A 26,050-nucleotide genomic window follows, 5' to 3' on the forward strand; every position below is an offset into this window, starting at 1 on the left:
AAAAAAAAAAAAAAAATGAAGCCCTGTGTAATGTGCTGTATGTTGTTACCACCACTCACAGATTCTTCCTGAATTGAAGAGGGGAAAGGCATCCAAGTTTTCTGTCCCTACCCCAAGCTAGCCACTTCTCAACGCTCAAAGCACCAAGTAAATGTGTCATTCTTCCAAAGAAGTGGATGCCTGTGTGTCAGAGCTGATGCTTTTTATTGTGATGCTAAAAATCTTGGCCAGTTTTCTTAGGTACTCAAGCAACTAAAAAAGAAAATTCATTTTCTAAAATTAATCTTCTAGCTTCCAAAGGAAAATTGCCTATTAAGTGGATGGCTCCAGAGTCAATCAATTTTCGTCGTTTTACCTCAGCTAGTGACGTGTGGATGTTTGGTGAGTATTTAAAAACAAACAAAAAAAACTGATATATTATGCAAAATAAAGCTAGCATCATCTCTTAAGATGAGACCAGTGTAGTCTCTCATCGGTGCTCCTGCTGTCCTCTGCCTTCCCCAGAAGGGACAGCTGCCTGTGTTCTGCTTACTGTTCTCTCATACTCTTCTACTGTCCCCAACTTGTAGGTTGTTCTGGCTCTGGGAGAAACTGCTGGCCCAGAACATCTGTACTTCTTTCTCTTGTTCTGAAACTGCCTGTCTCCAGGCTTGGGAGCTGGCACTTCATCTCTTCTGACTTGGCATTCAAACATACCCCTCCCTGCTTACTCTGTGGCCTATATTGTGTTGAAAGTGTGATCTGCTTACACACTTTCTGTGATTGTAAACTGACTGACTCTTTTTACTGTCTCCAGAACTGTCTTTTCTGAAGTTGGTCTTTCTGCTTGGGGATGCCTTGCATTCTCTTCTCTAGCTGGACCCCATCTAATTTAAAATGTCCCCCTTTTCAGGAAACTTAACAAAGCAGATGTCTCTCTGTACTCTGCTTTTCCTTTTATCATTGATACTCATCTGTGGCTCTTGTGGGTAGTCTTGTGGGTATCTCTATAAAGTTTGAAACTGCTCTGGAAGAGAAATACAATTAAGTTTATTTAACTTATATAAGTAAAATTAACTTCATAGATATCAAATAAGCATTTTTACTTTAGCTTCTGTCTAAACGCTGTTTATTTTAATCCATTTACTTCTTTAGCAGGGTTAGCAAGGCTCTGGGTCCATTCAGTGCAGGTGCAAGTTGTATTTGGCTGTCCAAACCAAGGCAAGATGCTCATCTTCTCAGAGGACCCTGTGCTTCCTATTCTAAATGCCCATTTCTGCACATTGTAGCATTTTTGGAATATCTTGAGATTTTAGAGTTGGTATTCATCAGGACAGTTTTTAATGCAGCTGTACTTTTTGTCTTCATGTGAACTTTGTCAGTTTGAGTTGTATTGTTACTTTCCGTGTATGATCGTTTTAAAAGAGTTCTTTTGGTAAGAATAAAATCTAAATAGTAAGAAAATATTACGTAGCTACAGTGGCAGTATTTTCCCATTTCGTCATATAAAATAGTAGTGTTTACTATTTGTAATAATCAGTGGCATCATAGATTGGATTTTTTGTTGTTTTTTTGTTTGTTTGTTTGGTTGGTTTGTATTTTCAAGTTTTGTTTTCCCTGGCTCTCCTGGAACTTGCTGATAATACTGTCCTGGTTCCCAGTGAGGAACAGCTCTGTAGCACATGTTATTTTTGTCAGGGACTCTTTAGAACTTTAGTTCTGTGAACTAAATTTGGGGTCAATTTCAGAATCTGGTTCCAATGAACACATAATGTCACTTGCCTCCATAGAGTCCAACTTCACTTTGCCAGTCTATACTTTCTTCCTAGGGCATCATTTGTAAACATGTGCCTAAGAATAGAAGTAAAAAGAACTGTAACTTCCCTAGGTGAGACGCAGGGAAGGCTCCTTAGAACTGGCCTATCCAGAAGGTACAAGACCTCAGAAGGGCTAGAATACAGACTGGCATTGGTGGGATGCTGAGAAAAAACCTGCACATCATTCCCCTGTATTGTTTCGCTATTTCATGTCACCACTGTAGTGTCAGTGCTGTTAGGTTTTTCATTTGTTTGGAAGATAAATTCTTTGGTGAATAAGAAGATGATGAACAGATCCTTGATTCCCAGGATTAGAGTGGGTGCACCCTCTGAGGTCCAGTCATAGTCTTTTGTTTTTGTTTTTGTTTTTCGAGACAGGATTTCTCTGTAGTGTAGCTTTGGAGCCTGTCCTGGAACTAGCTCTTGTGTGCGGCCTGGGTTAGTCTTTAGATAAGATGATGTTATCTAAACAAGATGATAATGCCCATTTGCACCTTGGTGAGGAATCTAAGTTTTCTTGAGCTCAAGACTTTAACAAATTAACACGGTCCTAAGTTGGTAGTGGGGCAACTAAAAATCACTGGGGATTTGATTTTTGTTTTGTTTTGCACTGGTAAAGCTGGGAACATATTACATTAGCTGGTGGACTACTTGCTAATTCAGAGTTTTCAGAAATAAGCCACTGAGAAAGTTCTGACACTTATGTTGTTCTTCATGCCATATGAACTAGCTGTTGCTATCTTCCTGTGTTTGGCCACTGACTGAATGCCACCATCTTTTAGGCGAGTTGCCCAGATCTGCCAGCTGCCTATCTGGTCCCTGTAGCCTGGGCCTTTCTCTTTGGGTGCTGAGCTCACTGCACTGTTTTCGTTCCCACTCCGCAGGTGTGTGTATGTGGGAGATACTGATGCATGGCGTGAAGCCTTTTCAAGGAGTGAAGAATAATGATGTGATCGGTCGAATTGAAAATGGGGAACGATTACCAATGCCTCCAAATTGTCCTCCCACCCTCTACAGCCTTATGACGAAATGCTGGGCCTATGACCCCAGCAGGCGGCCCAGGTTTACTGAACTTAAAGCTCAGCTCAGGTAGGAGTGGGGCATCGAGGGCCTGGGGCGGGGGCAGGTTTGCTGCTTCTCCTCCTCTGCAGTCATAGCTCTGAGATGGTTGTCAGCATATCTAAGGTGGAACTACTTCTTCTGGACACAGATACTTTGAATTTTGATTTGTATGTCTTGTTAGAGCTATTTGTGAATTAGATCTTCAGTTCTTACTAAAGTTCTGATTATGATTAACTTCTTTCCCCTAGCTTCTGACTTAGGGCTTTCAGGCCTGTCATTATTTTGACCCAGCTTGTATCTCCAGTCTCACTTTGTGCACCAGCTGCACCTGACTGATAATTCTCCTGCTGTGGCTCGTGACCTTTTCACATGCTGTATTCTTGATCTCCCTTTGCTAGTTGATGAGTTGTTCCTGATGAGTCTTCAGAATCTAGCTGAGATGTTCCCTCACCCAATAAACCGCCCTCATCAACCCCATCACCCAAAGAGAGAGCCCTTACTTTGGCACCTTTGAGAACTTCTGCTGTTGTATTTAAAACATCTATTATTTGTTTGGGAATTTTGTGCCAAGCACTGGTAGGCACCAGGTCTCTAGGAGTTACCAGTCCCTGAGAAGCTCACACAAAAAGCAGATTTGTACTGAAACTACCTCAAAGAAGCATCTACAGACTACCTGATGGCTTGTCTGTGTCCCTAGCATGACTCACCTGATAGTTGTCACCGTGTCCTACTCATTTCTGTGTCTCTATGCTGGCGTTAGGACTGGGCACCGAGTACCTGAATAAGAAGTTTGTTGAGGCTGTTTGGACAGAGCTAGACCTTTGATAAGATTATGGTTTCATATAATTTGCAGGCATGTGCAGCTTGATCACACAAATAGCGCTTTGGCTCAGTATGTGCTGTAACCTTCTCCCACGTTTAGAGGATTTCCCTGAGTTTGAGTTGTTTACTTGTATTTTTTTCCAAAAACATCTCCAACTGTAACAGGCCAGAATCTAAACACCTTCTTTACCTCTCCTGTAAGCCTTTAGGAGTTCAGTCATTGAGGGAGATTCCTTGTGGGAGTATGTCAAAGAGGTCAGGTATCATAGGAGAAGGAGGCAGTTTATACAGTGAGCAATATTTGCTAAGCACATTTGTGTCCTCAGCCTAGAGAGCTCAATAGTTGTACTGAATAGATAGTGGCAGCTATACTCATTTAGTGCAGTGAGGCTTCATTCCACAAGACCACCTCTGTCTTGGTCCCCTCAGTGCATAGCCCTGGGTATGGTTATTCACCCTGCAATAGGTCTTTATTGCCTTTCTAAGTTTCCTTCCACCTAAACCCTGAGTAACTGTTTCATTGTCTTTGTTCACTATTATAGCTGCTTTGCTCAGCAGTGTGGCTGGTTCCTTTTTAACTCCTCTTCGATCTTGACAGATCCTAGCCTTGAAATCTCCCTCTTTTTGGTCGTGTATTCATTGCCTTCTCTGTACCCACTTCTTTGCTGACTACCAGCCTGATGTTCCTGCCTCCTTACTACCCACTATCTCTTTTCCATACAGATATGATATTCCACCTCCTGTACTTAGACTGGCCAGTTCCCTGCCCCACCTCCTAAGTGCTGTCTATATTATTCCCCACTGTCTGGCCCATTTATGGTCACTGCCTCCCCTGCCATCTATAGCTTTTGACTTGCCTTCTCACAAGTCTCAAATTTCCTCTGTAAGTTGCCTACAGGACATCATACTTTCCAAGAAGCAGAGCTGTACATTCTCTAAGTCAGCTTCTTTCATACCCTCGGCTCCTTTTTGTCTATCTTGCACTAACTGGTTTAGTATGACTTTCTAGAAAAGTGATGCTGCTGCTCAAGCAACTTCTACTGGCTTCTTGTTACCTTTTGTGTCCAGGCAAAAGCTGGAAGGATACATTTAGGGCCTGAGAATATCTTGACCCCTTCCTCACACTCAAGCCAAATTCTCCATATATATAAAATGCCTTCTCTACCTGCAGAGCCCTTTGTTTTGTCTTGTCTTCTGGCCCTGGCCCTTCTGTTCTTCAAGTCCTCATAGCTCTTGGATTAGCCCTGCTCCAGCCAGCTGCACCTGCACTGCTCAGATGCTGGGCATGGGGCACAGATGACGGAGCGCTTTCCTGCCCTCGAGGAGCTCACAGTCTAGTATGTCTCCTTCCTACTAGACTGAGGCTCCTTGAGGACAGGGATCGTCATACTCACCTCCCACCAGGAGCACAGTGCACACGTGCTTCTACTGTAGCCATGGCTATCTTGTACGCAGTGAGCACATCTGCAATAGAGTTGGACTTCACCTTTGGAACATTTGTACTATGACTAGCATAAAACGTTTATAGTATGTACTTTATAATACAGTTTATTGCTTAGGTTTTTATGAACAATGTGTCACAATAATTAAATGAGTTCTGCTGTTGAGGTTTGTTTCATTTTTATTACAAAGCTTTATTAATGAAGCTGGTAGCCCATTACCACACTGAGAAGTCAAATGCTTCCCAAATATAGCCCCTCAACTACTTTCAAGCAACTCTTTGAGCAGATTCATCAGTGAATTGTTCATAACTGACCTGTGCATTCCCTGAAACTGTGAGAGCTAAGAACGGCACCTGCAGGTGCTTGTCAGCCAATGCTTAGCAAGGTTTCTGGGCCAGATTTTTTTGAACGGGTATCTGAGATCCAAGGAAGCTATTTTCTTTGAGTCCTTTTCCATGATCATGCTGTGAACCCATGGGGATGCAGAATGAGATTAGCTGTTGGCATTTCTATAAGGTATGAACAGTTCCTCAATGGCAGTATTTTAACATGTTCAGTAAAATTTCTCATAAACCCCCAGCATTTTGTTGTTGTTGTTTTTGTGACTGGCAGATATAATATGCATTAAACATTTGTATTGGAAAATCTTTTTTTTTAAATATTTATTTATATATATTTATTATGTATACAATATTCTGTCTGTGTGTATGTCTGCAGGCCAGAAGAGGGCACCAGACCTCATTACAGATGGTTGTGAGCCACCATGTGGTTGCTGGGAATTGAACTCAGAACCTTTGGAAGAGCAGGCAATGCTCTTAACCACTGAGCCATCTCTCCAGCCCTGGAAAATCTTTTTTTGTGCCAAGGAACCATAATAAATAGCTTTTGGAGCTTCTGCTCAAAATGAGCATTTTCTAGCAATGACATCTTGGAATGAAGTGTCTGTGTGCCACATAATAAAGAGCATCTGTGAGTGTGCTTGGCTCACAGTCAGTTCCTCGAGTCCTTTCTAGACAATGAGGGCAGTAGACAAGCAAAACTATCAGTCTAGCTTTGTACCATAGCTTCTATAAACACACAGCACAGAGTTGAACAATGATCAGTTCGGTATATTTTCACAACTTGAATATGACTGGGAACCAGTGTCCAAAGATTCGTAGTCCAGAGTGCCACCTTGCTACTCTTCTAGCAGTGACTGCTTCTGCCTGCTTTAACCTTCATTCGTGTTCAGGTTATCAATAGGCACATAAGGTTTAAGGTTTTTCACTTCAAGCTTAGTTGTGTGGTCATCTGTGGTATTCCATAATCCTGTCCCTTCACCCCCTGCCATTGTCACTGATATATAGAGTCCTGTTTTTGAATGGTGGATGCACCATTTTTAATTTGACCATCTTGTTGATGGTGGAACTAGTGGGATAAAACAATCCCACACCAGTTCAGAAGAATGGATAATAAAAGGGTTATTTATATAAGGGGAAAACTTACAGATCGCCATCCTAAACAACAATCCTCTGAGCACAAACAGGAACAGAGTCTATCGGCGTAAATGGGAGCTGGAAGCAAGAGAGCAAGCGCAGGGTTCTGCTGCTTTTTAAACTATAAGAGACCACGCCCAAGTGGGCTGGTATCTTAAAGGCTATTGGCTGAAGGAGTAGAATGTGCTTCCACAGCACTAGAAGTTGGGGTGCTTTTCAGTTTGGGGCTGAAAGACTAGTAACTCATGAATGCAGCAGTGTTTGAGCAGGAGACTATGCTGTCAGTTGTGTATGCTCTCAAGCTTGGGACTGTACATGTGCTCCACACAGGTTGACATTGACAGTTTTCAAAATGAACATGCCACCTGCACTGCTCCTAGCAGTGAGCAGAACTTGATTTGTAGTGGCAGTAGTTCTTCTTTTAGGTTTTGTTCTGGCTTTTAACCTTTGGAAACTGTCACATATTTCTAAGCAATCCCTGTTCACACAAAGTAAGAAGACGTAGTGGCATGTAGAGCAATTTACCAGGAATTCTGTGTTGTAAAGAGCAAGTACCCGCTAAGTAAGGAAGCGTGTATTTTGAGCTGCTGTCTGTCACTGAGCACTTCAAAAAGAGCATATGTATTGATATCAAGGGTTTGGCCTCTGCAATGAATTTCATAGTCACATCAAAAAGTGATGGTTATTGACCATTTTGTGTTAACCTTAGCATTGTGCCATAAACCATTATTGCTGCCCTTGCTGAGGGAGTAAGCATTGTCCCAGATGGTTTGTAAACCAAAAGATTAAAACTGTAATTAGTTTGGACGGTGGTGGTGCACCACTTTAATCCCTGCACTCAGGAGTCAGAGGCAGGCTGATCTCTTGAGTTCGAGACCAGCCTGGTCTACAGAGTGAGTTCCAGGACAGTGCCAGGACTGTACAAGAGAAACCCTGTCTCAACTCCTTTTCCCCTCCAAAAAATAAACAAACAAAATACTGCAGTTAGGCACTTGACCTGAGCGTAGGCTACAACTAGGAGGCCATCAGAGGCCATTGGTGTAAGCTATCCTACTACCTTGATATCACGTGGTTAGCAGGTGCTAACGTACCGTCTTTTCAGACCAGGAAGCAGGAAGAACAGGAGTTCAAGGCTACCTATGCTGTTGGAGCCTGGTTCTGGTGGCTCACACCTTTGATTCCAGCACTTGGGAAGCTTATACCTTTAATCTCAACACTAGGGAGGTAGAGACAGGAATATAAAGGCAGGTAGAGATGTGATCTTAGCCCCCTCCCCCCCAATTCGGTCTGAGAATTTGTAGAGGTAAGAAGTGACTGTAGCTGCTGCTTTCCTTTTCTAATCTTTCAGCTTTTACCCTTGATATCTGACTCCAAGTTTTTATTGATAAGACTAATTAGGGCCAGGTGGTGGTGGCACACGCCTTTAATCCCAGCAGTTAGGATCCTGCCTCAGAATTCTTTAGAGTCTACTTCCTTCAATTTTTTGAAGGTTTTTATTTGGTCCTCCAGGGTCACAGGGATGGTGTGAGTGCCAGAGTTTAGAGCCCCAGACACAATCAAATAAGTATTGGTGGGTTCAGTAGCCTACCTGTTCTCCCAGTATACAAGAGGGAGACAAGACTCCCCAGAACAAATAAGATGACTAGCTGAACCAACAAGAGACTCTGCCATACCATAGAGTAGGAAGTCACTGAGGAAGATGCTCACTATCAATCTCTGGCCTTTGCATGTGTTTGAGTACACACATATACTACATATCCACATATGTGCCCAAAAGAGATGTGTGTGTGTGTGTGTGTGTGTGTGACATTTTCATGTTTATTCTAGATTAATTACATCCTGGACATTATGACTAACAGGCTGTGGAAATTCTAGATTCAGTTACATTCCTCTTATGGATATTTAGAATGTGTTAGAAAGTATTACCATGGCTGATCTCACATTACCAACTCTCTCTGTGAATGAGAGTATCACAGGTCAGTTTTCTTGCTCTTTCAGCCCCTCCTGGGCTGGTTGGAGTTCCTGTGTTTATGGCTAGCTCTAGGCTCTGTCAGAGATGTTGCCAAAATGTCTACTCAGCAACCGAGCATGACTTTCCAACTTCCTTCTTTCTGAGCTTCCTCCTTCATTTTCAATCAGCTGTTTGTTCCAGATTCAGCACTCTGGTTCTTCAAGCCCAGAGGGCACAGATCCACCTTTTAGCTGTCTGCCTTGAAAAACTGGGTCTACCCAGCTACTAAGGTCAGCCCCTTGCCACTGCTGGCTGTTCTAAGCCACCACACAGTTGTTTCTTCTATTCAGAGTTCCAGTGTAATAATCTGGGTCCAAGAAAAACTTTCAGACACATTTGAAACCAGAAAGATACTGTGCCATATAAGATGTTATTAGAAGAGCTTTTTAAAATAATAATAATAATAGTAATAGTAATGCTATAGAGAGATAGCTCAGCCGGGCGGTGGTGGCGCACGCCTTTAATCCCAGCACTCGGGAGGCAGAGGCAGGCGGATCTCTGTGAGTTCGAGACCAGCCTGGTCTACAAGAGCTAGTTCCAGGACAGGCTCCAAAGCCACAGAGAAACCCTGTCTCGAAAAACCAAAAAAAAAACACAAGAGATAGCTCAGCAGGTGAGAACACTGTCTGCTCTTTTTTTTTAAATCTACCTTAGCAAGTTTAAGACACACACTATTTTTTTTAAATATTTATTTATTATGTATGCAATATTCTTTCTATGTGTATGCCTGCAGGCCAGAAGAGGGCACCAGACCTCATTACAGATGGTTGTGAGCCACCATGTGGTTGCTGGGAATTGAACTCAGGACCTTTGGAAGAGCAGGCAATGTTCTTAACCACTGAGCCATCTCTCCAGCCCCCACTGTCTGCTCTTTAAGAAGACCCATGTTCAATTCTCAACATCCACACAACCATCTGTAACTCTAATTCCAATTAACCTGGCATCCCCTTCTAGCCTCCACAAGCATACATATGGCAAACAGGCATACGTGCAAACAACATGTCCATGCACAAAAAATAATAAAAAAAATTTTAATTAGAAAAAAATTGAGATAGTTAATACAGCAAGCAAACAACAGACCCTGTTTCTCATTGTTTAAGTTACGTCATCTGAGAAGAGTCAGTTACCAGGTGCCAGCACTGCTGGAGCAATGTGTGTACTCTCATAAGCCTAGCTCAAGCTGTAGACTTGTTTCCTGCAAGGACACCCCCGGTTTGTGGAAAGGTCAACTCCATTCCTTTGTGGTGAGGCAGTGTTTAGTAACTGTACGAGATTATGTTTCAGAACTGCTGTTCCTGTGAACTTGCCAGAGCAAGCCCGTCTCTCTAACCTTTCCCGATGGATTTACTGCTGCTTTTTCTCTGGGTATTTTCAGACCCACTTAAATAACTACAGACCCAGACTGAGTTTGTATCCAAAGCAAATGTTGTGATCCCAACCCTTTGTTTTGGTGATTAGAGTTCAATCCTTTTTTTTTAAAAAAAAAAAAAACAAAAAAAACTTTCCCCATATTAAATAAAGCAAAGTGTTTCCTATCTTTAAAAATAAAAGTTTTATAATTTCAAAGAGAAGAGTTTGTACCACAGTAATCCATAGCAACCCATCGGATAGATACTACAGAGATGAAGTGGGGCCAAGGATGGCACATGCAAGGCCTCGGGTTCTATCTCCAGCATCACAAAAGAGTGAACGGGAGGTGTAAAAGTTCCTTCCTTTTTAGTGGCTTTAAGGAAGGACCAGAGAATAGAAACAATTTGGATTTATTTGTATGTTTTTGTCTTTCAGTCTTGTGTTTCCCCATCATGGTGCTCTTGATTGTGCATGATGGAACAGCTTGCTAGGGAGAATAGCTCCCCACTGTTGCCTTTTTTCTTTGAGACAACCAAGGAATTTGTACCCCAGCCACCAAGACTGAGTGGCCTTCACCATTTGTGAACCATCCTTGCCTAGAGACTTGGCTTTTTGTCCCGGAAACAAGGGCCTAGCAGACCACTTCATTGTTCTCCGTCCATTTGATTGCTCCAGAAGGTGAAATTAAGATTGCTGTGCTTGCCTGCCAGTGGGGTTGTGAAGCCAAAGAAAGTCAGAACAATTCTTATAGTCTCTGTGGCCTTGACAGGGAGTTGGCTGCTTTGGACTTTTCTCAAATGAGGAAAACAAGAATTAAATTTAATATTAAATAAAATTCTCCTTTCCCCTTTCCTCTCTTCCTGTCTGTGGCCCACAAATAAACAGGCATAATCATCAGCTTTTCTAAGTGACAAGTCTCAGCTTTTCTTGTTCCATTCATTTGCAAATTAACAACTTGTAAACCTCTGTCTAGGAGAATCATGGCTCATTGCCCACGTACATTAGGCAGCTAAAAGCTTCTCAGTGGAATGTATTACTATTCAAAATATTGTGAGTTTGGGAAAATATGCTGTAGTTTGACCTCCATGACCTTACATGTCCTCCTTTGCTGTCTTGACTCTTAGCAGCTGCAGAGAGTAACTCTGTAGGGGCCCCATCTGTGGGCTAGCCACCCAACGTCAAACAATACTTTAGGGTTTATTTATATTCCTGACTTCTCTGAGCAATAAGTTATGGATTCTCAGGAGCATTTGAAATGCTATTTCTGGTATGAGAGTAAATGTTAAAATGGAATAAATAGCTTCTCAGCTATCTTTGCACTCTTGGAGACAAAAGTCTGCCGTGGTTGATCACACTTTGGAGCCTCCACTAGTGTACAGATACTCTTTAGTTGCCCAGAAGAGTTTAACCCATGATGGATTAACACAGAAAGCTTACACTGCATGATTAAACACTGAAAGGAAGATTTAGGCAGTACATTCAAGGTGTTCAGAGAAAGGGGGCAGTAACTATAAACTGAAGAGCTAGCCTGGTGGGATGTGAGGTCTCAGCAGGTAGGTAGACAGTAGACCAGGTAACCTATTTCATAAAGCATGTAAAGGCCATGGGAACTTTCCATTGCTTGGAAGAAAGGTCTCATTTAGTCTTCTTGTTGTCTGCCTATATTTTAGTTTGGTTCAAGAAGTAGAAGATCTGGACAGTGGTAGTATACACCTTTAATTCCAGCACTCGGGAGGCAGAGGCTGGCGGATCTCTGTGAGTTCAAGGCCTGCCTGGTCTACAGGAGCTAGTTCCATTTTTTAAAAAAAAAAAAAAAAAAAAAAAAAACCCATTGCCATTGATCTTGAGTTCTCTGAACCAAGTTTTGAAGTCAAACTTTTAAAATATGTATGTTGGTTAAGCTTAGCAGCCCATATAATGAAATATACTTTGCTCATTCACAATTAATTCAAAGAAAACACACACACACACACACAAAAAAAGAGCTAGTTCCAGGGCTAGCTCCAAAGCAACACAGAGAAACCCTGTCTTAGGGAGAAAAAAAAAGTAGAAGAAAGGACTTTAAAAATTTTTTGTTAAATTTTTTATCTTGATTTTGTTGGGCTTTTGGGTTTTTAAGCTATAACGTATCAGGATCTGTTATCTGGTGTTGGTGAAAGAGAGCAAGACTGGAGATCTTACCAGAATGTGCTCCTCTCTGGTTTCAAACTGGGCCTCTATCCCGTTAACCACCTCCAAGAAAATGGTCTCTAATCGGCTGTGAGCCCAAGTTAGGGCTCCTTTGCCCAGACAAGGACCTACTCTACATAGGTCCACAGGTCTCCACTCATCACTACACTCACCCTCCCTTAGCCTTGCGTAGGCTGTGATCTGGGAAACTAAGTTGAGCTGCCTATATTCCCACTAGGGAGCTCATGAAGCCCAGCGAAGCCATACTAGCTCTTGCTGAGGTCACACATGTTCTGCATGTGGCAATGCATTTAAAGGAACATGTCAAAGACTATGTAGCAGGCCTGAGAAAGTTAACTGCAGGCTTAGAGATAGGAATGCGGATGAATTTGCCAAGACATGATTGCGCTTTTATACTTTAAACATTAACTGTATTTTGATCCTTGTGGACAAGGTAGCCATTGACTGCTGGGGAAATTACTTGATGAGCAGTTGTCATAGTTTTATCTGCTTTAAAAAAAAGTTTCTCAGGTTTCAGAGCTCTCTAGGATAACCTGTAAAGAGAAGGGAGTACTTAAGATTGAGCCCAGGGCCTTGTACATTTGTAGGCAAGTGCTCTTCCACTAAGGTGCATCCTGTGCTGCTGAGAACTTTTTAAATTTAAAGGTAACTTGGTGTGTATGTGTTTGTTCCACTGTTCCTCCTAATTGATGCAAAAGGAAATCAGAGTCTTCTTGGAGGAAGGATGGGCCTCATGACTGAAACTTTTTTAAAGAGGCAGTGGATCTTTTCTTTGAGAGCAGTCCCATTTCCTTTGAGGAGAAAATCTTTAGCGTGCAGTGATGGCTTGCTGACTCAAGGCCAGCTATGGAATGATTTTGTCTGTCTGTTCCTGATTTGGGAGGTGACTGAGAAGAGCAGGCTCCAGCCTCTAGCCGGCAGGAATGTCTTTTTAAACAGTCAGGCAGATTCCCAGATTAGAAGGAGTCTGTGCAGCTGATGTCACTATTTCCTGAGTAATTCTGGGTGGTTATTCACTGTATCTGGCTGCCAAGGGCCAGAATCTGTGAATGAGCCTCATTATTAGGACTCCAGGTTGCAGGCATGGAGGGAAGAACTGATTGTTGCCACAGTTAAGACGAAGATTTCAAAGACTTGCCGCCTACCCAGTCCCAAGGAGGCAGTGGGGAGTTAGGGGGGCTGGCCACGCTCCCTGGGCTGCATTCTGAGGCCTTTACAGGATGGCACACAGCCAGGACTGAGACACCGCCCGCATTGCCAGGGAGGCCGCAGTGCTGTCTGGTGGTGGTAAGTGGGGGCATTTCCAGCTTAGAACAGGCAGTGCTTTAGAAGCACCTGTAAGTACTGTTGCAGTTTTCCTTGTTTTCTTGATATAAAAGTTAGTATACTATTGTACTGAACTAGTTGGGAGATCTTGGCCCCTTGCAAAGTTGATCTCCATGTGCTGGTGAGTCGGAGCTATGTGGAAATCTGCTTTCACGCAGTCTGCCAGAGACATGTAGCTACTTGATATAGAGGTGCTTGGACTCTCGGGGTCCTGTTCTGCACAGAATAAATCCCAGTGTGTATTCAGTTCATCTTGCTCGGCCTTTGTCTCACCAGGGTCTTTTTCTTACCAGCTCTCTTTCTTAATTTTGGCTATTATTTAAGTGCTCTTGCCAGTTTATACCATGACTGTTCTAGAATCCTTTTGTGTAGGGTTAGAAAACTGATTCCCTTGTGTATATAGGCTCTTTTCTCTGTGACTATCTTTTACTGAGTGAGATTAACTGGTATCCCATAGATGAGTGGGGTGGGTGATTGGCTGTCTGCTCCCCTTAACACAGTGTGTTGTTTCTCCAGCACAATCCTAGAGGAAGAGAAGGTGCAGCAAGAAGAACGAATGAGGATGGAGTCCAGAAGACAGGCGACTGTATCCTGGGATTCTGGAGGGTCTGATGAAGCACCACCCAAGGTAGCTGGCACCCCTGCCCCAGCTTTGAGAGTTCTCTTGAACTAAGTCCTCTTGTACTGCAGTCTGTGGGAGTAGACACTGCTGTCTGTGCGACTAGCCGCTAAGTCATGGAAGGAGTAGGCACTGAATTGTTACGCACCCTCCTCTCTGTAAATTGTTCGATGTGCAGCTCACCCTGTAGAAGCTGGGGAAGGCAGAGACTATGAGAGACTTGATGTAAAACTGCCTTTCCCTCTTCTTGGTGCTGCTAAACTTCTTGGAAGTTTAGGTGGGACTTACCTCTCTCTTGTTGGCAAGAGAACTTACAGACCTCACAGATAGTCAGGGTTCAAACTCAAGACTAGGGGCTGGTAGTGGTTCACACCTTTAACCCCAGCACTCGGGAGGCAGAGGCCGGCAGATCTCTGAGTTCGAGGCCTGCCTGGTGTACAGAGCTAGTTCCAGGACAGGCTCCAAAACTACAAGAAACCCTGTCTTAGGGGGAAAAGAACCAGACTAGGCCATGGGCACTAAGGGTTTGCTTTATTTCAATGAAGCACGCTTCCACCCAATGTACCGCTTTTGCTTTGATTTTGCTCGAGCTTTATGTGCTGTTTCTGGGTTATGGCTGCTGGCTAGGTGTTAGAGGGTGTTCTGGATTTGCTTTCAAGCCTGTGCCGTGCTTGACATGACATGGAACCTGACCTTCTCTTATCATCTCCCGGTTTTCTCTTTCCTTTAATCTGGAGAGGAAAGCCACTGCCATTTTACAATGGCTGGGTAGCAGTTGAGGTTTGGGACCTAGATGGCCTTTATCACTTGGCACACAGGAAAAAGTTCTCGCTTCCCTTTGATTTTTGTATGGGGTAGACTCTTTACTTGAATAAATAATCCAATTCAGACCTGTTCCCTGCATATGATACACTTGATTAGCTAAAAATATAGTTTGACCACTTCATTTCTTTTGAAAAGTGGGGATCTGGTTACAGAGGAACTGTGTGAATATTGCACCAAGTGTTTTATCATGGTGTCTGAAATCATGGTAATCCCATGTTGAGCTGTGAAGTAGCAAACTTGGCACTCCCTGGAAGTGAGCATAGATGAAGTGTGAGCATAGGTGATGAACTCAGCTCAGTCCACAAGGAGCTTCATGGACCCAGTTCTTCAGAGAGGGCAAAAAAAAGTACCTGAGGGGATAGTACTTTGAAACAGGCATTGAAGAACCAGATATTGTTTCCAATTTAAGAACAAAGCCTTTTCCTTACAGAAAGACACCAACACTTCATCTTAGAACTTATGGCCCTCCATGGGCTTTTTACCATTTGTCTGTGAGTTTTTCTTTTCTTTTGTCTTAATTTGATTTGGGGATTTTTGGTTTTTGCCTCTTGCCTTAGCCTCCCAATTTCCTGCTTAAATCTGTGTCAGCTGCAGCATAGTCCCATATTGGGAAGCAAGAGAAATCTCTTCACTTAGTTCTCAGGCCTGGGGTCAAGCAAGTCTCTTCATCTGAGGCTTGACTAATAACACTCTATTGACAGGGTGCATTATTCTAAACCTCACTCTCTTAGTTTATAGGACGGAGGTGTTAGTGCTCTCGCCTCTTGGAGACGTTGGAGATGCACCAGGTGGCACTTCTCTAAGCTAAGAGTGGCTCTGCCACAGAGTCCAGACTGCCGGTGCCTAGGCATCTTTAACTTTTCCTATAATTTGTTTGGTTTGGGTTTTTTTGGTTTGTTTGGTTTGGGTTTTTTTTTTCTTTTTGTTTCTTTTGTGTTTGTTTGTTTGTTTGTTTTCAAGACAGAGTTTCTCTGTGTAATAGCCCTAACTGCCCTGGAACTCACTCTGTAGACCAGGCTGGCCTCGAACTCAGAGATCTGCCTACCTCTGTCTCCCGAGCACCACCACTGCTCGGCTGTGTTGGTTCTTATTTTTTATTTTTTTTCTTTGTTGGTTTTTAATAGTTTCATTTTGGCAGATTTATTTTAAATTAGGCTCATGTGGTAGAGATAGTTTGACTTCTTTTAGATCTTAAGTAAAAAGACTAGCTCATAAATTTTTAAGTGTCCATCTTGTGTGTACTCAATTCTCTCACTGGTGGTGTTTCCAAATTCACATTCTGAGGCGTTCTTCATGATTCTCTTTCCCCCTACCCCCATTTATTTAAAACAGAGGTCAGTAAATGCTCCCTAATCCACTTCATTGCACTTTTATTGGAATACAGCTTCATGCACTTGTGGAACTATTTCATACATAGGCCTTTGAGACCAAAGCTGGGATCCTAGTCACACCAGAAAATTATTTCCTGTTTTACTGCTTTGACAGCTGCATGAGTGCAGCTATTAGTCAATGTCACCAAACTTCACCAGTGTATGCCATATCCCACCACCGCCATGCTCCAACACTAAGAAAAGCTTAGATTTTATGGAAGAATGGTTCTGATGAAGTGGTGCAGTGTTGAGTGAAGCCTATCTAGCATGCAGAAGAGGAACATGTTCAGATTGGTGGGTTTGGTAGACATTTTCTCAAAAAGCAAAGGGGTAAAACCCTCAGTTCAGTGAAAATCATTCCTAAAACTTTAATTTTCAATCAAAAATTCTAATTTGAGTGACTTAGCACCTTGACCGTGATATTTCCAGGTTGTTAGGCTGTTTTGAAGGTATCACAGCAACATTAATATGCAATTATTAAAAGTTATTGTGTTAGCCTGGCAGTGGTGGCGCACGCCTTTAATCCCAGCACCTGGGAGGCAGAGTGAGTTTGAGGCCAGCCTGGTCTACAAGAGCTAGTTTTAGGACAGGCTCCAAAACCACAGAGAAACCCTATCTTAAAACACACACACACAAAAAAAAAAAAGTTATTGTGTTAACTTCCTGGGAGATACAGCCAGACTTCTGTTCAGTTCAGAGAGGGCTTCAGTGTTCAAGTTCAGCTTGCTAGACCAGGTGATGTATTGATCTTGCAGAGCATGGGGAGGGGCTGCTTATAGAAGCATGGATCACCGCAAAACAGCCGTGTGCCAAGTCTCTCACCATCATGGAAGCTGCAGCTTGGAGTTCCCCCAGCTTCAGTTAATCTTCCATGCTATATTCTCTAAGGCTATGTGCAGCTAGAGCTGAATTATATATACCTGGCAGGAAGGTGCAGAGGGAGTGGCTGGTTTCTCAGGTAAGAGTCTATGACTCTTGTCAACCCATTGTTTGAAGGTATGTCAACAAGTCGGATCTTAATGAGCTTATACAAGTAGTCACAGCTACCCCAATAAAGGTGACTGTTTGCTTAAAGGGCAGTGTTTCACAACAGAAACATGTATGTCCTGCCTTCTATAATGTATCACACTGAGATGATCTATATAGCTTAGTGAACCAGTGCTTTCTGGATGGCTTGGGAGATATGACTGAATCACACATAATGGATAGACCATCTAAGATAGAAGCAAGGTGAGGTGGTTCATGCCTGTCATTCCACATCCTAGGGCTAATGTAGAAGAAGATAATCATATTTGAGGACAGTTTGGACTATATATCAAGACCCTATCTCAAAAAACACAGGCCAGAGTTAGAGATTTTAATGTAGCAGATTACTGATGAGATTTCACGCTGGCCCTTATTTTTAAGAAACATTTGGTTAGTGATTTGAGGTGTGGTATTAGGAAAGAATATTCACAATTGTGCTGAAAATTGAGGGGAGGAAGGCTTTCCTACCTGGGGATGTGTTTCTCAGTGGTAAAGCACATGCCTGACATGTGGACCAGGTTCCGTCTCCAGCACACAAAGAACCATTTCTAGTTGCTGTGTGAGGTTTGGTTTTCTTTATAACCACCAGTATTCTAGAAAGGTAATTAATGAACTGTGCAAAGCGGCAATTGTGTTAATATGCACAATAGAGTTGGTTCTGTCTCACTGCCTAGAATCACCCCTTAGGCTTCCATTTCTGTGACAGCAATTGTGGCCAACAGAACTCTTCACAGAATCCTGCACACCCCTGAGGGAAAATACCAGCCAGTTCCAGCTTTGATCATCACCTTTTTGTCCCTTTCCTTCCTTTACAAGATAGAATTAATCAAAAATCCCCTCACTTCTGTGCTTTTCTGTATGATAACCCAGTTTTACCTTGTGCTCATCCACAGTGAGTAGCGAGTGACACAGCTTGAGAAAATGGCTCTGTCCTGCACTGTCTCACATACCTGGCAGGAGCACAAAGCCGAAGAAGGAAACTGGTACATGTAGAGGCCTGAGGCAGATCTGCCCTAGCATCTTACTTGCTTTAAGAATGTGACTCATGCTGGAGAGATGGCTCAGGAGTTAAGAGCAATTACTACTTTTGGAAAGGACCTGTGTTTGATTCTCAGCACCCACATGGCAGCTCACATTCATCGATAACTCCAGCCCCAGGGGATCTGATGCCCCCTTCTTACCCACAGAGATACCAGGCACGCACATGGTGCACATGCATATACGCAGGCGAAACAGTCATATGCATAAAATAAATCCAAAAATATTTTAAAAGAATGACTGACTTTTATGATGTTTAGTAGAGGTTTTGCCTTGTTCAGGATAATTCTTTCATGTTAGTTTTTATTTGGTGAGGCATAAATGTATTTGTTACAGAGTAGAATTATGCCACAGAAGATGTGGGGTTACTACTTTTGTTGACTGTGTGAGCCTTTTTGCAGCACCTGACTATTCTGAGCCTATCAAGAGGGTAAGGATGGTGCTATAGCTTTACAGTATTGTTGTTGGCAGAATGATCCATTCGGTGTATGCAGGATACACTGCATAAGCCACAAGTGTGTGGTTTTCATGTGTTTTACATGCTACTTTCTACATTTAAGTGGATACTGTCATACAACTGTTGCCTCATCTTGGCTTCAGGAGCCTGTCCCACACAGTTAATACATCAATCTTTTAATTACTACCTTCCTGGTTTTGATTCTGTTTATCCGCTCATCAGTTGGCAAATATTGCTTCCCTTTTCTAGCTGTTATGAGCAGCGTTCTAAGAACACATGTGTGTTGTTATGTGGGCTTAATTCCTCATTTCTCTGGTGGGTTTGCTGAATCTTATGGTAATTCTATGTTTTGTTTTCTCAGGGATCAGCCTAGTGCTCTATTTATCAGCTGCTCCATTTTATGTTTCTAGCGTCAGTACACTAAGCTAATTCCTCTACTGTTATTCTTGCTTTTATTTGTGTCTTCTTTATTACTATCCTGGAAGTCATAATACAGTCACTCATTGTGGCTTGAAATTGCCCAAAGGTGCTGGGCATCTGTTTTGGGGTCAGTCTAATAATAGTCTTTTTGGGTCTGTTCTGTGTTGCCAGCTTTGTCCACTTAAATTAGATGGCTTGTTATTTTAATATTCACCTATGGAAATTCTGTTGCTCTGAGTTTCTGAGTCTTCAGCTTGACTTTTCTCCTATGTGGCTACATGTAACACAAGTTTTATTTTGATTATATAAATTTTATATTTGATTTCCTTTTATCCATTGAGTTTTTAGTGTCATAATTAAGACACCCTTCCTCCTCCCCATTAAATGGCTGAAAAGATTTATTCCTGCTGGGCAGTGATGGTGCATGCCTTTAGTCCCAGCATCAGGAGGCAGAGACAGGTGGATCTCTATGAGTTCAAGGCCAGCCTGGTCTACAGAGCAAGCTCCAGGACTGGCTCTATAGTTACTGAGAAACCCTGTCTCGAAAAAGAAAGAAAAAAAGATTCCTGTTCCCTTTTAATGCTGTTACCGTTTGAGCTCTTAAATTTAGACTGTGAGTCATTTTAAGTTAACTATCAGGTAAGTTGTGGGAAGAGTCAGTTGTTGAAGACTCTTCCCTTGCTCAAGTGTATTGGTTTCCTTTGATTATTCTTTTCAACCGAGTTATATTAGCAATATCTTTACTGTGAGACATTATTTTTTCAGAATCAGGAGACTCATCATTGCGATGCTTTATTCATTTGTTCACAGCCCAGCAGACCTGGTTATCCTAGCCCAAGGTCCAGTGAAGGATTTTATCCCAGTCCACAGCACATGGTCCAGACCAATCATTACCAGGTATATGAGTTGTCACAGATATATAACATGTTACTTGGCTCATCAGCACTTATGTGGTGGGAAGAAGCTTGAATTCATTTCTGTTTTTTGGTTTGTCTTCTTATTTTCATGAGTGGAAGCTAAGAAAGTAGTCATCTTGGTCTTTGCCTTGACTTTCATGCCTTCCCAACCTCCCACAGGCCCACAACATTCATCAGTCACATCTTAAAGCAGGCAGACTAGCACCTGTGGTTGTACTTAGATCCATTGTCTTCAACCTGCCTCTAAGGGACAAGGCAGAGCTAATAGTGAAGTGTAGTTTTTCCAGAAGACAAAGCACAAAAATAAAGTGAAGGCAGATGAAACAGACAGCCTGCTGATGAGTGTGTGGAGGAGTGCTGGGTTTGGAACAGCCACCCAGGAGCTCAAGGACACTCAGTGACATTGAACTGTAACCCCTGGATAGGCCCCATTGCTGACGAATGCCAACACCAGTGTCTATACACATACCGTGGCCCCATTCTTTAGAGGGCATCTTTATGCCCTTCCCAGCCAGTCAGCCTAGCCCTTCTGGTCTCTGTTACCTGGCTAGCAGAGGTGTGTTTTGCGTGTTATAGAATCTAATGTAAGTAAAGTGGAGTGTGTGCTTGAGAGGTCAGTTTTTTGTCTGTTACAAGGTTTACCAAGAGTATTTCTAGGGTTCCAGAGAACAGGTTTACATAAAGGACTCTCAGGCCAATATGGACAAAAAAAAAAAAAAATGCTTAGCTGGTACTAGGGAAGAAGGTAGGCACTGCTTCTTACTAGAAAGCAAAAGGCTGTAAGTCTGTGGTAGTCTAGGACAATGGGTACTGGGTAAGTTTCAGGCTCTGTGTACAGCACATGACTCTATATACTGATTCTCATGTAGAGCTAAAGAAGATTCCCATCACTAGGAACCAGTTGAGGGATGACCAATCAGGTCTGGGTATTGGGAGACACTGTTGTATGAAAGCCACTCTCTGGAGCAAGGAGAATAAGTACCCAAGTTCATTCATCTATTATCTAGGTACTTAGAACATGAAAAGGAAGTTTCCCACTCCCGAAAGGATGCATAGTGGGGTATGTTCCAGCTCAGCAAAAAAGCTTAATCTGACCAGGACAAGGATCAGAGAGCAGTGGGAAGTGTGTGGATAGGCTAAAGAAGGCAAACACACTTCTGACTGATGAGAGACCCTAGGTGCTGGCATACAGCATAGCTACCCTGGAGAAGAGCCAGGGCCTGCCTACCTGACCCTTCTGGAAGTCAGTGCTCAGCTGACCCTGAAGGAGAAATAGACAGCATCAGCACCTGCTTTCTGTGGTAGCTATCAGTTCTATGTGTCCTCGCAGGCATGCAGGAAACTGGACAGGCTTGAGGACATGTTTGTAAGTGTTTGATCCTGCTACTTTGAAAGCCCCTGAGGATTATTTAGAAACTGCAATAAGTTACACAGAACCTCTTCTTCTTAAAAAAATTTCTGAAAGTTCTTTTAATAATGTAGTACTTTTTATCAAAAAAAAAAAATGCTGCTATAGGGCCTGAAGAGCTAGATCAGCAATTAAAAGCACTTAACTGCTCTTGCGATGGATCCAGGTTTGGTTCCCAGTACACACATCAGGTGCTCACAACTGTAATTTCAGGGAATCTAACCCCCTCTTCTGGCCTCTAATACCTGCACGCAAGTGATGAACATACAGACAAGTAGGCACATACATATACATTTATATATATTATATATACACAGTGGTATAGCACTTGTATCCGATAGGATTTTTTTATTATTATTGTTATTACTTAAATGCTATTTCTGGGGAGTTTGAGCATTTACCATTGCCCAGGTCCCTAAATGTAGACAATCCTTTGCTGAACGACATGTTGATGTTTGGGAATGTTAATTTCATCATGCGTTTATCTCATTTCACCAAGTAACTGGCAACTCTGGCCATATGATGGCATCCTGAGTCTGCTCCCTGTTCTCTCAGTTGAAGAGAAACCATTTCAGGAAGCCTGCTTTCCTTCTCTGGGTTTTGTCACCGAGTCCCTTTGCTGTAATCCTCACTCTCTGAAATAGAAGACATGGCCTCTCTCACCACAATCAGCCTCTTGTTCACTGAGAAAAGCATTTTGGAGTTTTATTGTAGTTTTGTTTGTTTGTTGGTTGGTTGGCTTTTGAGACAGGGTTTCTCTGTAGCTTTGAAAACTATCCTGGAACTAGCTCTTGAAGACCAGGCTGGCCTTGAACTCACAGAGATCTGCCTGCCTCTGCCTCCCGAGTGCTGGAATTAAAGGCATGTGCCACCACTGCCCAGCTTTTGTTGTAGTTTTTTTTCACTTTGGGAGTGAGTTTGGAATTTTGCAGGGTTTTGAGATGGTCTCACTATGTAGCCGTGGCTGACCTGGCACTCATCATGTCCATTCCTAGAGATTTCCTGCCTGTTTCTCTCAAGTGCTAAGATCAAAGACTCCTGGCATGTTTGGGATTTTTGAGACAGGATCTCAGTATGTAACTGTAAGCTATCCTGGGCCTCATTTTGTAATTCAAGCTGGCCTTAATCTTTTGATCTCCTGCCTCTGGCTTGTAAGTACCAGGATTATAGGCCATGTGCCACCATATCCAGCTGTTCTGTTTGGTGGGGTTTTGTTTTGTTTTGTTTTGTTTGTTTGTTTGTTTGTTTGTTTGAGACAGGCCCTCGCCGTAAAGCCCAGGCTGTCCTCAAAATCTTGGCCTCTTGCCTTAGCTTCCAAGTGCTAGAATTACATGCTTTCACTATGATGCCCAGCAGGTATTTCATTTTTGCTATAGCTCTTGCTGGGGCATGGTTTTGAGTTGGATAGAAAAGGAAAATTCTGAAGCTGAACATGAAACAACTATATTGTGGAGCTCCTATTACCTTCATATCCAATTTCCATGATGTACAAATTACAAAATAAAATAATTTCTTCTTTTAAGAGTGTATAATGTGGAACTGGGTGGTGGTGGCACATGCCTTTAGTCCTAGTACTTGGGAGGCAGAGATAGATAGGTGGACCTGGAGTTTAAGGGCAATGTGGTCTGCAGAATGAGTTCCAGGACAGCCAGAGCTACACAGAGAAATCCTGTCTTTATTTAAAAAAAAAAAAAAAAAAAAAAGAATGTGGGAGATGTATGGGGCTGGAGGGTTCCATGCACACTTGTTATATGTATGCAGGTTTATGTAGAGGTCAGAGGACAGCTTTGAGTATCACCTTCAGAAATGCCATCTGCCTCCTCCTTTCATTGGCCCTGAGTTTACAAATTAGCATAAACTGACTAGCCACTAAACCTCAGGAATACCTATTGCTGGCATTAGAGCTTTGTATCACCATGCTCTGCATTTTTACATGTGTTTTGGGAATCAAACTTAGGTCTTTATGCTTGTGAGGCAACCTTCAACTGAGCTAGCACTCTAGCCACAGAAGTAACTAACTCCTTATCTCCTGGGATATGCTCAGATGCATTGTCTAATGCAGAAGCAGAAAATTACCTTGCCTGAAAGTTTCTTTAAGAACCCATTTCTGGACTGGAAAGATGCCTCAAAGCATGGAGCTCTTAGCAGAAGACTCTAGTTCAGTTCCCAGCATCTACATCAGTCAGTCACAACTCTGTGTCACTCCAACTTCAAGAGGATCTGATGCCTCTGGCCTCTCTGGGCACCCATGTTCTCATGGACACACCCACACAGAAACACATCTATATGTGTGTTTTTAAACACATATGTAAGTTTTAAAATAATAGAAGTAAAAAAATTATCTTAAAAAACAAAACTCAGTGGAGCAATGGTGACACGCCTTTAGTCCCAGCACTCAGGAAACAGAGGCAGATGGGTCTCTAAATTCAAGGCTAGCCAGGGCTACACAGAGAACTCCTATCTCAAAAAAACAAATTAAAAAAAAAAAATCTTCATTTGTGTGCCCTGTCAAGCTTCCTTCATTTATGAGCCCCTGGTTACTTTCTTCCATGTTTATTCCAAGTTCAAAGTTGACAGTGTTGGTTCCCTGATCATTTCTCAGTATTCTGCTTTCATCCTGTGCTTGAGGACCCTTGTGATTATATTAGACCCATCCAGATAATTTGAGTCGTTATTTGTGTCCATGATTTAGAGGCACATCTATAAGGTACTTTTTGTCAGGTCAGAGAATAGACATGTTCAGAGAATCAGAGCTCTGCTCTGGAGCCTGTTCTGCCTACTGTGTATGTTCTCCTCGATAGGAGTTGTTTGGCATTGTGCATCTAGTAGGAACTCTGTTCTATCAGAAGCTTACACTGCTTTCTGAATCACTCACAGGTCTCTGGCTACCCAGGTTCCCATGGAATCCCAGCAATGGCCGGCAGCATTTACCCAGGTCAGGCATCCCTTCTGGACCAGACAGAATTATGGAATCACAGACCTCAGGAGATGTCCGTGTGGCAGCCCAGTGTGGAGGTATTGGGATGTTCTTGGCTATAGCCAGTTAACAGACAAAGTGTGGTTTAAGTCACCTGTTATTTATAAATCTGAAGTTGCTTGATTGTGATTATTTAATTCTAAAACCTATATACCCCATTTAGCCACTTAAAGCAGTCCATACCAAGAATTCCCTGTGACAAAGGAGGAGTGAATTCCAGGCCAACCTTGATTACCTAGCCAGGTGGCCTTTCCTCAAACAAAACAAAGTCTGAAGAGATGACTCAGCAAATAAAAGCACGCTATCGGAGCAAGCCTGACAACCTGAGTTGATCCCCAGTACACACTGTGGAAGGAAATTACCAAGTCCTGAAGCCCTCTGACCCCCATCCATATGTATGGTTACACATACATAGTAATAATAAAAGCAAAATGTAGGGGGCTAGAGAGATGGCTCAGAAGTTAAGAGAACTAAATGGTCTTCCAGAAGACCCAGGTTTAATTCCCAGCACCCACATAGCAGCTCATAATTGTCTGTAAATCTGGTTCTTGGGGACCTGGCATCTTCACATAGACATTCATGCAGCAAAACACCAGTAAATCTTAAATAAATCTTAAAAAAAAAAAAAATCAGAAAGAGAAACGTGCCCCTAGCCAGTCTTTTCTAGTTTTGTATTTCTACTAGTGCTAATATATTCTTTGGTGTGTTGGGCTGTTTCTTTTTTCTTTTTTTAATTTTAATGACGTTCAGTTGTATACTTTACAAAAGCTCTTTGAGTTCTAAACCTTTAATTTTAATTTGTCTATACATATATAGACATATATATGCTGCCCATTACAAATTGTAGATTATAACACTGCTCTTTAAATACGTCAGTAGCATTTAGCAAATATAAAATGTATACATTATATAAACATGTTTCTTGGCATGAACTGTTTCTTAGAAGCAGCCAAAACATGTAAATATTAGACATAGTAAATCTCAGCCTTCAAATTGGTGGTTGGAGTTTGAGAGGCCCTGTGCCCACGACTCTTTGGCTTAAGAGTTTTGAAAGACCCACATCACAAAGTGGGAATATGAGAATGAACTCAGGAAACTGAATGTTCTCTTGACAATGTCCTTTCTAGGACTCAGCAGCTTTGGACCTTCGAGGAATGGGACAGGTGCTTCACCCTCATCTGATGGAAGAGCGGCTAATCCGACAGCAGCAGGAAATGGAAGAGGACCAGCGCTGGCTGGAGAAGGAAGAACGATTTCTGGTAACACTGTACAGAGTACTCAGCCCCATCCAAGTGTACCTTACACACTACTGCAGAACTCCATTTCTAAAGCAAAAGATTGACTTTACATCTGGTCCCAAACCCTTGCCATCATGGGCTGTTTGTTACTATTGATGATATTTTAGGAATCCACTTCTAAATTTTTTTTTTTTTTTTTTTTTTTTGAAAATGGGCTATTGAGTTCTTTGGATATATGCCAAAGAGTGGTATAGCTAAGTCACATGGTAGATATACTTTTA

The 26,050-nt window shown here is 42.4% G+C and overlaps 1 protein-coding gene across 11 annotated transcripts in view; it reads left to right on the forward strand.

Moving 5' to 3' along the window:
* Ptk2 (protein tyrosine kinase 2) overlaps positions 1-26,050 on the forward strand; it is a 190,499-nt gene that overhangs the window by 132,800 nt on the left and 31,649 nt on the right. For 10 of the 11 annotated variants that reach the window (XM_026782712.1, XM_026782708.1, XM_026782709.1 and 7 more), the window contains 6 exons: positions 292-381; positions 2,681-2,885; positions 13,991-14,102; positions 20,040-20,126; positions 24,432-24,569; positions 25,659-25,790. In XM_026782712.1, the coding sequence (XP_026638513.1) occupies positions 292-381; positions 2,681-2,885; positions 13,991-14,102; positions 20,040-20,126; positions 24,432-24,569; positions 25,659-25,790 (764 nt within the window). Of the gene's footprint in view, positions 1-291; positions 382-2,680; positions 2,886-11,997; positions 13,436-13,990; positions 14,103-20,039; positions 20,127-24,431; positions 24,570-25,658; positions 25,791-26,050 lie in introns of those variants that run through there. The other variant, XM_026782713.1, reaches the window with a different exon arrangement.

Source organism: Microtus ochrogaster, chromosome 15 (genome assembly GCF_000317375.1).
Source record: "Microtus ochrogaster isolate Prairie Vole_2 chromosome 15, MicOch1.0, whole genome shotgun sequence".
NCBI classification, from domain to species: Eukaryota; Metazoa; Chordata; class Mammalia; order Rodentia; family Cricetidae; genus Microtus; species Microtus ochrogaster.